Here is a 17503-nt window from a genome sequence, read left to right on the forward strand (position 1 = left end):
GTGATTCACTATTTAGGCATGTGTTAAGGTGCTTTGCAAACGTATACGAGAAAACCAGCTACAATAATTTTAAAATTATTACAAGAAATAAGTGAAAATAGATATTCATTTTGTATTGTTTTAAAACCTAAGTCTTGTTGGGGGGGGGGGAACATGTCTTCATTGTTTTTGGGAAATGGGTGCCTTTTTATATCTTAGCAGGAATGCTTCTCCACAGAGCAGGGGCAGCCAGTCTAAAGCCTCTTGTCCAAGACCCCCAAACAGATACTGGAAAATTCCCTGCTCTGAGCATTTCAGGCTTGCGAGTATGAAAAAGAAAAGCACTTCACTGTTCAGTGAACCCCAGTTGTTGCTTCGGGGGGGGGGGAACCTGTTGCCTCATTTCAGTTATTTTTCATCCTTAAATACTTTTATAACATCATGCCATTATTTTAAAAACCCATTTATCAAAGCAAGAATTAAATTAAAAAGCTATTTTCTATTCACAGTTAGATTAAGATTCTTTTCAGTCTTCTTATGCTCACTGCAATTTTTAAACATGGGCATTCTGCCCAATGCAGCAACATATAAAACAGATGTGTTTTTCCATCCACATTGAGCAGGAAGTTTCATATTAAGCTTTTCAATAATTGCACATGCAATGTCCTATATATATATATATATATATACACACACACATAAGCATGTAAATGAATGCTGAAACGTTTGTGTGGTTTGATTTACACCAAGGGGTGGAATCAGCCATCTCTTTGAGCAATAAATACCTGGGAAACCGAAGTGCTATAATGACATTAAATGTCCACAAGGGATGTGGGATCATAGCAATTCTCCATTTTCATTCTGGCTCTAGATTTCCCATGCTATCTCCCCTCAGTTTGACTGAGGCCATGTGTTAAAAGTCACTATTAATCTACCTAAGCAATACAGCCTAGAACAACTGCCTCTAAAGTTAATGATCTGTGTTTCTAATATTGTATCATTACACCCACAATGTTTTCAATTTATGCGTCTAAACAACAAATATCCTAAGCTACTGAAGTGAAAGAATAAGGTGGAAATGTACCAAAATAAAAATGACTTGGAGACTATGCATTAGAGGTGTGCATTCATTTCCTACAACTTAAAAAAGAAAAATGAATCAAATTGAATGAGTTTCACAGGCATTATGAATTTGTTTCATTTGATTTCATTTACCCTAGCCAATACAGTTGTTTGGCTGAGAGAAGGGACAGGGAAACAGAGGAAAAATTGGTTATGCATCTAACGATAGACAGATCTTCTGTTGCCACTAATATTGGTACCTTCATTCCAGTCAACATGAGATTTTCAGGCCTGCTAATACTCCTTCAAGGGAAGAGACACACTAAACATAAGACTGCTAGGTAATATGGTCCCCATAGCCTAAGCAAAGAGGTACACAGAGACACAGCTGAAGTGCTATTTGAAGCCTCACCTATTTTTAGCCTGAGGGTTATAGAAACAAATTAGTCATTTCTGTAACTTTCAGTGGTCTCCTCAAAGTAGAACTTACCTGAATCTTGCCCTGCAGCTTGCACTGAACACCTGAAGCATATGAGAAGTCATTTTATCCCCAAATTATCCCCAGATATTATTCCAAATGCCTCAAATGTTGAATGCAAAAATTGCAATTTGCCCTGAACACCCAACACAATAACTCGCCTACAGGACCTACAGCAGTGGTTCCCCATTAGCAAAGTACTGAAGACAACCCCCCCAGTTTTTCAAAAACCAAGCCATGGAACCTCTTTAAAAAAAATTTTTTTTGATATCTTTATGGTAGTTTTTATGTAAATGGTGTTGCAGTCCCCCGGGGTCCATGAACCACCAACTGGGAACCACTGGCCTATGGAATACAGTGGGGTAAAGGGATTCTAGAAGGGTTGGCACTAGTCTCCTCAAGATCTAAGGCAGAAGTATCAAATGTGGTGAGCTCTCCATGTTGTTCAGCTCCAACTCCCATCAGTTTCTTCTAGCACAGGGAAATAGGAAGAAACAGTCAATCAAATTAATCATCAAATAAAAGGTGGAATTCCTTTCCCATGGTCTCTCTTGCTTTTAGTACTCAGCCATTCATCCTTATTTAAAGCTGTAAGTTTATAGTCTGTTCTCACTATTCAGAAATATACCTTCTGGCCTTGGTTTTGGTTTTTCAAGCCCTCCATCTTGCATCAGCTCAAACGCAAAGGACACATTGAGTACCTGGTGATTTAATTAAGAGACAGCAATCATTCATAATTCTAGGTTTCTGTGCACAGCACATGGCAAGGTTCAGTATAATACTTAAGAATATGGTTTGCAGGGAGTAATTTATATGTATAAATCATTTTAAAAGTTAGAAATTTATTAAAAAAAACTGCATATAAAAATAATTACTGAAAGAACTTCCAGGATTAATGTTCAAATAATCTTCTGCATTATGCTTTCTGGAAAAACATAGCATTAGAAACATCAGTTCTTCTTTAAATGTAAATACAAATTCGAACAGGAGAATTACCTTTTGTTCAAAACTATCCGGAGTCAAAAAAAAGCTGTGAAGAGGCACAAAGTAACCTTCAAGAAGACCCATCAGGAGCACCAGGTACACTCCATCTGCAAACTTTAAGACGGCATATTCTTTTCAGCAACATTTCTCAAACAGTAATCTCACAGTTGTAATCAAGATAGAAACTGTCTAATTTTGAACAAACAACCAGAAGTTGCACAGAAGGAACCCCTATTAATAATGGCAGAACTTGAGCGTAGAGCAAGTGTTTAGAAGAATTAAGGTGCCAGAACAAAGACACCTAGCGGCATGATAAAGATCTGATCTACATGACTGCTTTGCATTTTTAGCAAGAGGAGGCTGTTTCATCTGTACATCTTACATATAATTTACTAGCCTGTATAGAAAATTCCTAGAGAAAGATGTAAACCATCAAATACCTGGAGACAAATTTAGCACCTTGGGCAAGGTGCAAGATGAATTGATTATATTTTTATCTTGCCCTTTCTCTAAGGAGAATATACTTGCCATCCCTGCACCCTGATGAAGTCAGGAGTTGCTGGCTTATTGTGGTTTAACATAAAGAAACTGGATTACACCGCCCCATTATCCCTCCTTTGCTCCTTCCATGGAGCTATAATTAAGCCTGTATCCTGTAATGTCTGAAGCTAGGAACCTAGTTTGGGCCTCCTTAACAAGCCAGGATCACTAGCCAGCCTTAAACAATAACTTATTGTTGACTTGCAACTGCTGTATTGTTAATGAGAAACAAAGCAGGATCCTAGATTTGGATGTTGTGGGAGCCCAAGCTTAATTGTGGCTTCCTGCTTGCATCAAGGTAAAACTGAAGAAGGGAGGACCAGGAAGCCGGCAGCAGCATGTTGTTCATTGATGAAAAAGCAGCAGCCTTGACTTACCATAGAACATGAATGCAGCTACTGTTAGCCCTGTCAGTATTGTTGGGGGAAACAATCTCCCCTCAGAGTTTTGTGTATGTGTCTGTGTGTCAGGCTCAACCCATAGCTAGATATTCTACAATGTATTATGTATTAAACAATGGATATGTTCAAAAGAAGTATTTTCTCTGAAAGTGAGAAGCAACTTCAGGGTTATAATAAAGCTCATGTGGTTTAGCACACAGATTTTTAAACAATACACATTTAGTTAGTTAGGAACTCCTCCCCACAAAGCAGGTATGATGTTTAAAAGGACTAGAAGAATGTCAAGGATAACTTTCTTAGGGAGTTCTTTCTTCCACTTGCTTTAAAAATGAGAACCCATACTGCGCCAATCCTGAGGGGCTTTTGTTTTCTTTTTTGAAAGCTCAGCATTATTCCCTTCATTTTTTCATCCTAAATAAACAGATGAATAGATATTGTTCCTGAACCTGATCTAAGAGTAGACATGAGAGTCTTCCCTATGATTCAAAAGGAAATAGCTGTAGAAAAAAATGCATCTGCTTAGAATGAGCTGGTTTGGACATCGGGACAAATCATAGTTTATTGTGAAAGAAGCAAGCCACAGCAAACCTCAGGCTCATCCTGAGTTCTGTTTTGCAAATGACCACAGTTAAGTGCTAGGTCTGAATCTTAAACTGCTGTTGATTTTAACTATGATTTGACCTGGCAACGTGTGAATGGCAATGTTAATCTTAGCATCACATAACTGTTGCTAATGCCTACTGTCAACAGTAGATCTTCCTTCTCTCAAATCCTTATTATTTCTTTCCTCTGCAGCAGATAGTATTTCATTTTAAACCCCAGTCATTCGAATCACTGCCTTTCATATGCTACTGACCCTTCTCTTAGCCTCTGGCAGTGCAATCAACCTCTCAATATGGTGAATGCCAGTTTCAACGGCATATTTTGGGGGATTTCCAACATATTCGGAGCCAGAGTTCTTCCGTCAAGAAAACAATGAGATATATAAACCACCAAAACAAAGACTACCCTTTAATGCCCCAGTGACATAATCCTTCTCAATATCTTACTATTCACTTCTTCCAAATTCATACAAATGACTTCATACTCAAGGAAAAGGCAACTCAATTCCTGCCAATGCTTTCCTTCTACTCCAGCAACAACCGGCTCTCCTGCAGATTATTTTGTGACAGCATAGAGGGGCTCAGTAAACACAGGAAAAACTGTGATGGATGGCATTCAACCTGTGGGCTTTCCACTGACTTCCCCAGTTATATTCAGGAGAAAGAGAAGTTCTACCTTCTCTTTCGGTGTGTATTCATGAATGCCTTCATTTGAGGTTTTCAAACAATGGCTGGATGGCCATCTGTCAGGGATTCTTTAGCTGTGGCTCCTTCATGGCAGGGGGTGAAGCAGGTAAAGCTCAACGTCCCTTCCAACTCTACAATTCTATTATTCCAGCTCTTTCTGACCTTGGAGGAACCGGCTACCTATGGCAATTAGCTCTCTGATGTGGCCCCATCGATGGTAGTCTGTAAAATTGGGAGGCTTACAGACCAACTGCCTAGTAAGTACCTTTTGTGCAAAAATAAGTAGTTTCACAGCTGCTGTGGAAAATGGAAGAAGGTATACAAACAAGCGGCTCTCCACCTCCAACACCCTCCACTGCCATGAAAAACCATGCTCTTTTGCAAGCTACATTCCCGTGTGAAACATCTAATTTTAGAACTTGCAAAAAGAAAATAAAAGGCAGGTTGCTCCTCAATGCCCAGCGACTGGTAGATGTTTTCTCAATGGGAGCTAATGATTAGGAAACAGCTGGAGAACTTTCTTAAGTGCCTTGAATGGGAGAGATTACTTTGGAATGTCTGGAATGTGAAAACTATGAGTGCTTGGGAGAGGCAACGCAAGTCCCCACCCCCACTCCAAAGGCATATGAAATATTTGTATATGAAGAAGCAGCATTTTTTAGACACACCGACACAGGAGCAAGGACAGAGCAGAGAGTAAGCCATGGGGGAGGAAACATATTCAGTAAGGGGTGCTTCTCTATGGGGGCTGATGTGAGGCAGCAGACTGCTGCTTTGTAGGAGTGTATGCTGCTGGCTTCCACCTGTACATGGGGAAGGAGCACAGCTTAGTGGTGGAGCTCATGCTCTGTATGCAATCCCCAGCAGCTCCAGGTAGGGCTAGGAATGTTCCTTGTCATTGCCTGTCAGTTTTGCTATTACAGTGGTGCCTCGCAAGACGAAATTAATTCGTTCCGCAAGTCTCTTCGTCTTGCGGTTTTTTCGTCTTGCGATGCACGGTTTCCCATAGGAATGCATTGACAATCAATTAATGCGTTCCTAGGGAAACCGCTTGCCAGGCTGGCGGTGCGGAGAAGGGCTTTTCTCCGCACCGCAAGCCTTCAGGACAGGTACGGGAACAGAAGGGAAGGCGCGCAGCGCTTTCCCTCTGTTCCCGGGGCTTGCGTGGGAGGAGGGTTTTTCCTCCCCGCCGCCAACATTCAGAACAGCATTCTGAATGTTGGCGGTGGGAAGGAAAACCCTCCTCCCACCCCAAGTCTTCAGGAAAGCCATCCGATGCCGCGCGGTGGGAGGAGGCGTCCCCCCCGCATCGGAGCTTTGTTCCGATGCCGCGCGCCGGGAGGAGGCGTTCCCCCCCCGCCCGGCATCGGAGCTTCGTTCCGATGCCGCGCGCCGGGAGGAGGTGTTCCCCCCCGCCCGGCATCGGAGCATCGTTCCGATGCCGCGCGCCGGGAGGAGGCGTCCCCCCCCGCCCGGCATCGGAGCTTCGTTCCGATGCCGCGCGCCGGGAGGAGGCGTTCCCCCCCCCCCGCCCGGCATCGGAGCTTCGTTCCGATGCCGCGCGGGGGGGGGGGGAGGAGGCGTTCCCCCCCGCCCGGCATCGGAGCTTCGTTCCGATGCCGCGCGGGGGGGGGAGGAGGCGTTCCCCCCCGCCCGGCATCGGAGCTTCGTTCCGATGCCGTGCGGGGGGGGGGGGAGGAGGCGTTCCCCCAGCCCGGCATCGGAGCTTCGTTCCGATGCCGCGCGGGGGGGGGAGGAGGCGTTCCCCCCCGCCCGGCATCGGAGCTTCGTTCCGATGCCGCGCGGGGGGGAGGAGGCGTCCCCCCCCGCCCGGCATCGGAGCTTCGTTCCGATGCCGCGCGGGGGGGAGGAGGCGTCCCCCCCCGCCCGGCATCGGAGCTTCGTTCCGATGCCGCGCGGGGGGAGGAGGCGTTCCCCCCCCGCCCGGCATCGGAGCTTCGTTCCGATGCCGCGCGGGGGGGAGGAGGCGTTCCCCCCCCGCCCGGCATCGGAGCTTCGTTCCGATGCCGCGCGGCGGGAGGAGGCGTCCCCCCCCCGCCCGGCATCGGAGCTTCGTTCCGATGCCGCGCGGCGGGAGGAGGTCCGAGGACAGTGGGGAAGACGCGCTGCGCTTCCCCGCTGTCCCGGAGATTTCCCTATGGGCTGTCGTCTTGCGAGGCAAGCCCATAGGGAAATTCGTTTTGCGAAGCGCCTCCAAAACGGAAAACCCTTCCGTCTTGCGAGGCGTTCGTCTTGCGGGGTACCACTGTACTGAGCTAGATGGGACACTGGTCTGGCTCAGTATCAGGGGATCTCTATGTCCCCACTCTACTCCAATATTTGTAAATAAATAACATATTACAAAATGTCACATGCTTCCAGTGACCCTTCCTCTGAAGGAAACCGAAACCCAAGTTGTGTTGCCCCAGAACTATTCAGGGAAGCAGGGAGTGTAACACAATGCACATATTTTTCAGAGGGGTAGCTATACTTATCTGTTGTGGTGGGGGAAAACCACCACAAATAATATTGTGGAACCGTGAAGAATGACAAATGTGTTGTGACACAAGCAAGCTTTCCCCAACTGGTGCCCTTCTGCTGTTGGCCACGCTAGCTAGCGATGATGCAACTTGCAGTCCAAAACATGTCGCATTCCTCAGTGGTGAATGCTAGCACAAGCTTCCATGCACCAGACCCCACTTCTTCAGATGCACGAAGTGTAATCTTCTGTGGCATGTACAGGGTTCGGAGAAATGAACTGTGGGTCTTGGTTTGGATATAACACTAAGCCAGCCACTTTGTGGTTTGTTTCCCTGTTCAACTAAACCTAGGTTTAGCATTATGTGTGAATGTACTCAGTGTGTGAACTTGCACACAAATGGAACGAGGGGGAGGGGCAAGATAAAACAACGTATTTTCTCCTTTCTAGCGTACTGGACCTGTACACAGAAATGGTTCCAGCTGACCCACTCAACCTAGTTAGTTGGATTCTTGTTTTCTCACAGCAAGCATATTACCGGTAACTTGCATTCTGGGTTACCCACAGCTTGTGCCTATCAGCACCCATAGTTACAACTGGCAAATACATTTCTCTGTGTTAACCTGCATATGTTAGCCAAGCAAAGTCTGTTTTTTAAAAAAACTAACTAAAACTCAAAACAACTTGGCAATAGCTTGACACAGCCTAAGCAAAATAAACTGGGGATATACGAACAACACAGGAAACGACTTCTTGCTTCTAACACAATTATATAATCCTACCTGGGTTTCCAGTTCTGTAACTTCCAAATTCAGCTTATTCAGGTGTTTATTCACAAATGTTATGAGAGTCTGAAAATTAAGAGCATACGTAGCTGCTTTTAGATCAGCAAAATTTAATTGTTTAAAAGTATGCTTAAGTTAACATGTAGAAATGCTAACCCCAAGTTCATAATTTTATAAAAGGTTTATTTAATTCCTTAACTTGTCAGTTTATAAGAGACAGGCTTTAAGTTTTAAATATTTTATGGTTTTATCCATTGGTCAAAAATCCAACTTTGTCAAGCCCCATCACAAACACTGAACAAATAATAAATACATACTGTTCATCACTTTAAAAGCTATATGAGTTATTGCTGCAGCGGTATGATGGAAGAGTAGAGAAAATAGCACTGGAGCCAAGAGGCAAGTTGATATAAAATGGCATGCCACTGTTCTTTTTCAAGGAAGCCCTGCTGATCTATATCAGCTGGAGATCATATTGCAAAATTCTATAAAATGGAAATTCCTCTATCTGACTTTTATAGTGCCAAGTCTGTAAAATGTTGAGAAAGTATATATAATGTTGAGAAAAACTTTCAGATATTCACACTGCCAAGGACAAAGATTTTCATTAAAGCAGAAAAATGGGTACACCATTCCAGGACTTAATAAAGGTTTTATATTTGCACCATTTTGCAATTGCTAATATTCGTAGAGCTCTATCAGATGTACTTGGGGCTGTATGGCATACTAAAATAGACAAGCTGGCTTATGACCCAAGGAGCTTGTATATCTGAACTTCTGCTCTGAACGTGTTCTAATAGTACTTCCTGAGGAAGGTGCTGTACGTGGGCAGTGCATGAACTACAGAGGAAAACATATCTGAGACTGCTCGAAACCCTCCAAAATGGCAAGAATGCTTCCTTGGGTCTTACGGTGAACAACTGGGGAGTTCCTCTTATGCATCAAGATAGAGATATGAGAGGAAAACTACTCAGATTAAGCTAGCTTGCTCAGTATCTAAGTAGGAAAGAAAACTTCCAACCTTTTTCACAACATTGAGTTTGTCTGGAGCATGGTCAAACAGTGTGTCAAATGCATCCCTTTCTGAAACACACATAATAACAACAAGCTATTAGATTGTACAAGCTATTATCATTGTAGGATGATAATTCCAGGGCTGGAAGGCCTCAAGTGCTATTGAGACTTTCTGTGTCTGAGATAGCTATACTGAAATCATCCTTTACCTTGATTTACCAAATTCACATTCAAGCTAACCTATTGTTACATGGGTTTATTTCTAAGTATAGTACACATGGAGCAGATTATCAGGAAGGAAAGTCTGTACTGGAAGATCACAACACCGTTAGCAGAATCTTAAGCAACCATTTAAGAAAAGTATTTCAGACACTCAAATAATGTGTTATAAAAATATTGACATGCAAGAATGTGTTGTGTTAGTGTACTCAAAGAAACAACACTACTAGGTAAAATTATCTGCTTTCAAGGCAAACATCAACATGTCACAAAAAAAAATAGGATTCCCAATTTCATCAGTTTGGTGTCCTTTGGCAAGTAAAACTGCCTATGCATATACTAAGAGTAGATCTCCCAAAATTATGGGGCTTGTTCTGGATCGTGAGGAAGATACTGGAGATCACACCCAGGAGATCCACACGTGTGTCCGGTGCCTGATTATTGTCAATAGTGAGGAAATAATTCTCCATAGCTTTTTCCAACATGAGGAGGAAATTGGCATTCAGAAGGCAACATAGACCACCTGTGTTTGGGACAGTGGAGCATATGTTTGGGGGGAAGAGGGAGCACAAACTAGTGTTGATTTAGGAAATATATACTATTCTCAATCTCCAACCCGCCCCCTCCTGCCCCACTTTGCAATACAGACTTCTTGGTTTACAGCACTAAGATTTACACACCAACCAAGACAAATATGAACAATGACAACTATGAACTACGTACAGCTGGTTTTGAACAAAACAAGCAGCTGCAGCAGAATTAAGTGAAGTACACTTTAGAAACCTTTCGAAAATGCTAGGAATCAAATGAGACTTACCATGCCGTCCTGACAATGCCCTGTAGAAAGCGAAATAATGCAATTATACGTGTACACACACTTACAGTAATTTAATATATTTCTTTCAGTGCAGAGAGAAAACTGTATATATGGAGCAAATATGCATCTGGTCATATGTATGACTTTGTATTCATAGCAACTGAGGAATAGCCCCACAGGCTTTTCAATAATACTGTATTATGTCCACCGACTCGAATTAAACTGAGCATTTCAGCAATATCACAAACTTCCTGGGGTGAAGGCCATTTAAGGAAGGAGAACTGATGATTCAAACTTTTTTCTCTCTACCATTGAAATGTTGGGGAGGAAAGCAATCTATTTGTATGCTTCTTTTCTGAAGTGGAAATAATCAAACTCGGGATGTGGAAAAACAACTACCCTAAAATACATATAACCAGGAACATTTCTGTTAAGAAATAACTACTTGAGTATGCAAACTGCTATATTGGCAGCATTTTTACATTTTCAGTTGCCACCGTTTCCACATTGTTTACATTATCTGTTGTGGAACCTTTCTTAACAGTTAAGTTATAAGCCATGTCCGAAGCAGTCATCTCTTAGAATCCCCAGGAATGAAGGTTAAACGTTAGCATATTATTGAATTTCCAAAGCAGATCAAACAACAGAAATGCTGACATACTCAGTGTTACCAGTTATTTCCTCTTGGATCTGACGGGACTGGAGGATTCCTTCTCGTTTCTGGGGGGTGAGGGGAAATGATTGATCATTTAATATTTTCAACACCAATATTTATTGATTTTGTGTGTGTGTGTGTGTGTGTGTGTGCGTGTGTGCGCACAGAGATATATATATTCATACACACTTACATATATGCACACATACACACATGAACATACTCTGTGTAAAATAACTACAAAATATGAATGCCATTAAATAAACATAAATATAAAATAACTCCCCTCCAAAATTACATCATTTCTATTTGTGTACAATCTAAGAGACTTTCTTTGTTGCCTAAAAGGCACCTGTCCTGTGTGGAAACAAACAGGAAGGAATGCCTCCTGTGACAGAAAAATTATTTGGAAATCGCAGGTAAGATTACTGACAGCCATTCACCAACCTTATGAGGAAAGTGATTAAATTAGATTAGATTGGAATATCTTGAGCAGATTTGCAGGGCACACAGTGGGCTGGAAGGGCAGAAGAAGAAGGAGAAGCCCACTCATCTTATACTGTATCTCAGCCGTTCACTTCAGAGATCAATGCATGATACCTGTACACTTACATTCTGAGCTAAAATCATATTTGACATGCTTCGCATATCGATGTTACAAGTGGTCTGTCGTGCCTTCAAAGAAGGACAATGCAATGCTTAGCTGTGCCTAAGGAAAAGCTTGTCCTTCTGACTATTTGTGTTGGCCAGAACTGATACATACCAACACATACATGTTAAAAGTTACTGTGTTTCTTGAAATACTGTGTAAAAACAAAGATCTTTTAAAAATGCAATCATCCCTACCTGGACAACAACAACTTGAATAGACACATGATCTGGCAGTCTGATTGGGGCTCGAAAGTACTGTGATAACGCAACCAAAAGGTGCAGTATTGCAACAAGACTTTTAGCATGGACAGCTGAAATAGATTAAGAAGTCAAATTCTGTAAGACAAACTAAAACAAATATTTATTTTAACATGCAGTGCCCCCTTCCTTAACTATGTGGGATATTTTATCCTTTGGTGTTGCTGCCAGCCAGAGATTGCTGAAAGAGTATTTTCTTCTAACTCCTTCTCTTTCCTGCCATAAATCAACTAGTTCTATGAAAACAACTAAATCAAAAATACTCCTCAGGTAAGATTTTGTTGCGTGCCTGGATCCCACTGGCTTGAAGATGGAAATCTAAGCTTGATTCAAAACACAGATTTTATTATGCTGCTATATTAAGTGCTATCTATGCACTCCCAGCGCCGTGCCTTTATCTTCCCTATTCCTGTGTCGATTTATGAACTATCAGAAGAATATTTTTGTATTCATAACATGCACTTAATTCATTTTTAAGTGTCACAATGTCTGCAGGAAGATGAATGAGCCCATTTAGCTTGTACCCTTGAGCAATAACTTACTAAACTGGATGACTCAAACATTCTTCATGAACTTGTTAAGTGTTCTTGTTATTATAGTTTATTCACAGCAGGATTTGTATGCATAGTTAGCACTAACAAGACGGAAAGGTATCATAAGGCTTACTGCAGGAAACTTTTAATCTGTGAACAAACCCCAAGCTTCAAAGGTAATGATTTACAACTGTATTATATTATTGTTTTCCTGGGTCTGCATTATCACCAAATTCTCAGGCAATGTCCTATAAACATAAGATTCTAGGTATCTTATTAACCACACACTTTTAGGTTGGCCACAGGTTTCTAAATAAAGCAGAAAAATAACCAGTGAGATCTTCTCCTGGATTTATCAGTTTTTGTGCAGAGGTTTCTCTGCAGGACTAAAACTCAGTGTATTCCAAGTGACAAACTTTGCAAGCTCCTTGCAGGGCAAGGATACAAGTTTAAAACAAACAACTCACCCAATGTCAAAATAATTATGTGTATATATATGTATTGGTTCTAGCCAGAAAAAAGTCTGCATACACAGGCTGTAATCCAGCACATTTCAGTCCTGTTTCCTTCAAATATATTTTAGCTGAATACCATCTCAATGTTCTTTAAGATCAAGTGTGGCATATTGCCTTAAGTATTGGGCTTGATCTGGGAAAATGTGGTTCCATTCCCAGCTAAGAAGCTTTATGGGAATGTGGTATTTCCACCTTACGTAGCTCCATGGGCTGCTGAAAGGCAAGATAAGGGATGTCCCAATGTACACGGTTCAAAGTTCTTTGGACGAACTGGGAAACCAATGGAATAAATGCAGGGATTTAGGAAGCTGCTGGCAAGATTCCAGTCACAATGCTTCCCTTGCCCCCAGATGCTGCCATATGCAGGGCTGTTCCTATTTCTGCTCCACTGCCCAGAGGCAACTGATGCTGCACTTCCTTGCTGCTAATCACTTGCCAAGAAACAGGAGAAACAGTTGCTCCTTGCAAGTGGCATCACTCATTCACTTGCCTTCTTGCGGGGCGGGGGTCATCAAGAAGTAGCAGAGAGCAGCAGCTGCTGCCTGGAGGGGACAGTGGGCAAGCAATTGCTGCTCTCTGCTGCCACCAGTGCAGACAGGCAAGGAGAAGGAAGAGCCACGCCCTAGCCCTCTCCTCCTGTGCTGTACAGAGAGAAGGAGGAGGTGGCACATGGAACAGGAGAGTGCTGAGGACTATGGGAGCTGCTGGTTCCTCTTTAGCCAGGCCTTTGGCTGACTGACATCTAATGCCCTTTTATTAAATGTGTTGTGGAAGGGCAGGTTATTGGGTTGTCTTTGTTTTCATTCTTATTATGTGCTTTGTTTTTTACATTGTAATTGTATGTTTTGACTATAACAGGTACAAGGCAGTATGCAAACTAATAATAATAATAATAATAATAGGCAGGTCAATTCTCACTGCTGTCCAGAGAAGGAGAGCGGGTGTCAGTCTTGGATATATCACAATGCCAAAATAATAAATAAAATGATTAAATTGTACAATGCCTGAATATTAAATAACTCTAGAAACTACGCTGCCAACTGCTTTGAGTCTCCTTATATGGAAAAGCAGGTTATAAATCCTTGGAAATAAAAAAATGAATTTAAAAAAATGCAAGTTCCATAAGGAGATTGTAACAGGAATAATAATAAAAAAAAGAACTCATTCCCTGCCATGTATGTACAGGCCCATACTGTGCATGCAATAGGAACTCTGGAGTGTGTGTGGAATCAAACGTAATGTGTACAACTGTCAGTAGAGGTAAGTACATTACAGTGGTACCTCGCAAGACGAATGCCTCGCAAGACGAAAAACGCGCAAGACGAAAGAGTTTTCCGTTTTTTGAGTCGTTCCGCAAGACGAATTTCCCTATGGGCTTGCTTCGCGAGACGAAACGTCTTGCGAGTTCTTGCGAGTTTGTTTCCTTTTTCTTAAAGCCGCTAAGCCGTTAATAGCCGCTAAGCTGCTAAGTCGCTAAGCCGTTAATAGCCGCTAAGCCGCTAATAGCCGTGCTTCGCAAGACGAAAAAACCGCAAGACGAAGAGACTCGCGGAACGGATTAATTTTGTCTTGCGAGGCACCACTGTACTAATGAGGACATATATATTTATCTATACTTTCGCACACCTTACGCAATTCTAGATATAAACTTGCTCAATCTGCCTTCTAGCTTCTGTCTAATTCAATACGTTTTACAAAACACAGCAGAAAAACATAACTTTCAATACTATCAGTAACCAAGAATTCCACTGTAAAATGTGTAACTCACAGTCAACGTTCCACTTGATGCTCCTTGGAGGAAGTTTAAGGGTTTCATTGATCTTTTCAAGGACTGTCTGCAGCTTTTGTTTCTGAGCTATTTCAGACTGTGTGACTTCAGCAACGTTGAGTTTCTCACTCTCTAGCTTCTCTGAAGTGATAATGGAAGAAAAAGCTGTAAGTCTACACCTCAACTCCATGTACCAAGTGCAACGCAAAGACATTCCGTCCCACATATAACAAAGGATTTTCTGTAGATAACTGGTTTGAAGTCTCAAAATTTGGCAACTTCTCAAGCCTATCACACTTTGTCTTCTGTTGCATCTCTGTTCTCCTAAGAATTCCATCCGATTTTCTATTTATTTCCAATTATTAATACCCTGCCTATCTGGCTGGATTTCCCCAGCCACTCTGGGTGGCTCACAGCATATATCAGAATATACTAAAACATCAAATTAAAAACTTCCCAATTCAGGGCTGTCTTCCAGATGTCTTCTAAAAGTTATGTAGTTCTTTATCTCCTTGACATCTGAAGAGAGGGCATTCCACAGCAAGGGCACCACTGCCGAGAAGCCCCTCTGCCTGGTTCCCTGTAACTTCGCTTCTCGCAGTGAGGGAACTGCCAGAAGGCCCTCAGCGCTGGACCTCAGTGTCCAGGCAGAACGATGGGGGTGGAGACGCTCCTTCAGGTATACAGGACTGAGGCCGTTTAGGGCTTTAAAGGTCAGCACCACCACTTTGAACTGTGCTCGGAAACGTGCTGGGAGTATTCTACAGGTATGCATGCTGCTGCAGGGCCACCACTGCTCCAGAGCTCGCCCAACTTTGTCCCATCCCATCTTAATGACTACATAAGTTACTGATGCCTGAAGCAATATGAAATATAAAGGAATGGAAACCAGTGCCTATGTTACTCCTAACTACAAACAAGCACCTGAAAAATGTCTCCAGTGATATGCATAAAATTATTTCTCACCGAAGAGTTTCTGCAGTACTTGTCCATCGTACAGGTCTTCAGCCAGGTCTTTTACAATAATTCGTTCTCCTACTAAAACATCGTTAATCCAGTCAATTAGCACCTGTGCAAGAGACAAAGATTCAGAAATAGTTCGTATGTGTGTACATCACAAACCAACTTTCTACTTTGTGCAGCGTGGTCTCAGAAATGACAGAGGGTGCTTCCGAATAGTAGGTCTGATTAAATGTTAATTGTACAAAATTAGACAGAACAATTTCTTTTGATTTCAACTGTACTGGGATTTTGTCCTCATGGACAGGAATCTTTTAATTTCACATTAAATAACCACCGGCTACCCTGAGGCCTTGGAATATGGCAGGTGTTAATGCATAAACAGGCAGAGTTATAGCAAAATAATAATAATAATAATGTTGTAATGCAAACACGGAAGAGGCAGTGGGACTGAAATACACCTACACACACACACACACACACACACACACACCTCAGTCTCTAGCATCCGTGGAAACTTAATCTTCCAAGCTTTTGGAGCAACGTTAAGCTCTGAAAAATGCAAATTTGCTTGCCCTTTTTGTCATTGGCAGGGCTTTTGGCTTCTACTGTAAATTTGAGATGTACCATTTTTCTTAAGATTATGTTTGTGTTTTTTTCATGTTAGACTATGTTTATTTTTTTATTGTGCACTGGAGACCCTGATAAGAGTCAAATTGGCAAGACAGAAATATTTGAGATTATTACCCAGGCCAATTGGGAACAAAGGTTAAAAGGAGAGTAGGGATTGTTCAACACTGAAGATGTGAATTCAAACCATTTTCTCTTAAAGAAGCCAAGGATCCTCAAGCTGGTCGCTCCAGGAAACAGGGAACAAGCTTTTCAAGGTTGATGTTCTTGGTCCTTACACAGCCAGTAAAGAGGAAAACTGATGGAGTAGCATGAACCGCAACTTAAAAGTGCAATTCTATATCCTTATGTGGTTTTCCTTGCTCTCATAGTGGTTGGCCAACATGGTGTACTGGTTTGAGTGTGAGACTAGAAGCTGGGATGCCAGAGTTCAAATGCCCACTTGGCCATAAAGCTTTATGGGGGACCTTGGGCCAGCCATTGCTTCTCATCTTAACCTACCTCACAGGGTTATTTTGTGCATTAAATAAGGAGGGGGGAAACCATGTATGACACCTTGAGCTCCTTGGAGAAAGGGTGGGATATACCGTAAATGCAACAAATAAAGACATACCGTATTTTTTGCACCATAACACTCACTTTTTTCCTCCTAAAAAGTAAGGGGAAATGTCTGTGCGTGTTATGGAGGGAATGCCTACGGGTGGCATGCCTACAGATTTTCCTCCTCTAAAAACTACATGCGTGTTATGGTTGGGTGCGTGTTATAGAGCGAAAAATACGGTATATTTCCTTTGCTTTGTATTTTTAGAAGAGTTTGAACGTGCTTACATATTTACCTTCATCAGCTCCTGTAGTTTTGGGTCACTTCTTGAATTTGGATCAATCATGGTTCGGACTTCATTTTCCTCTTTAGGGAGGTGGAAATGGGGAAATAGGAGATATCCATTACAAAGAAGGTAGGCTTGTGACATTTTGTTTCCATCCATTAGTTAGTTTAAGCAAAAATGTATTTTAACTTACCTAGCATAGTATCTTCAGGATCTAGTTCAAAAGGGATTGGGCTGAGTGGTAGGTTAATGGCATTTATTCCTTCCTCTTGTAGTTCAGACACTGAGGAGGAGAAGGAATAAAACAGTTCAGCGAAACTTGTCTTGTTTTTTCTTAGCATTTACATCTTACAGCTTTCCAGCAGCAGTAAGAACGTGAACTCAAAGCCTAATCTCCACATGTATTTAGCAGAAAAGTAATGGATCCAACAGTGAAAAATATTTAGCCAATCCAAATTGCAGCTCTCATGTGTAACTGACAATAAGCAACTTTGTGGGGAGCCAAGCACTTGGACCTGTTTGCTTTCAAAGATTTTGAGAAAACTGGCGTGCACATGGAGGGGCAGACATAAGCCCAGATCTTCCCCATTCTTTCTCAGTTTCATGATTTGTTCAAGCCTGCTAAAACGAAGAGGTTCTGGTTTGGCTCTTATTTTTTC

General features: G+C 42.2%; 1 protein-coding gene across 1 annotated transcript in view; it reads right to left on the reverse strand.

Annotated features, from left to right (window-relative positions):
- Positions 1 to 17503, reverse strand: part of PARVA (parvin alpha) — a 74175-nt gene that overhangs the window by 4643 nt on the left and 52029 nt on the right. Inside the window, exons 2-12 of the mRNA XM_081198705.1 lie at positions 17038 to 17127; positions 16854 to 16924; positions 15394 to 15496; positions 14428 to 14568; positions 11549 to 11664; positions 10709 to 10767; positions 10048 to 10067; positions 9019 to 9080; positions 7995 to 8063; positions 2516 to 2617; positions 2148 to 2220 (exon numbers count right to left, since the gene is read on the reverse strand). Of these exons, the coding sequence (XP_081054831.1) occupies positions 2148 to 2220; positions 2516 to 2617; positions 7995 to 8063; positions 9019 to 9080; positions 10048 to 10067; positions 10709 to 10767; positions 11549 to 11664; positions 14428 to 14568; positions 15394 to 15496; positions 16854 to 16924; positions 17038 to 17127 (906 nt within the window). The remainder of the gene's footprint in view (positions 1 to 2147; positions 2221 to 2515; positions 2618 to 7994; positions 8064 to 9018; positions 9081 to 10047; positions 10068 to 10708; positions 10768 to 11548; positions 11665 to 14427; positions 14569 to 15393; positions 15497 to 16853; positions 16925 to 17037; positions 17128 to 17503) is intronic.

Source organism: Podarcis bocagei (assembly GCF_964188305.1).
Source record: "Podarcis bocagei genome assembly, chromosome: 1".
NCBI lineage: Eukaryota > Metazoa > Chordata > Lepidosauria > Squamata > Lacertidae > Podarcis > Podarcis bocagei.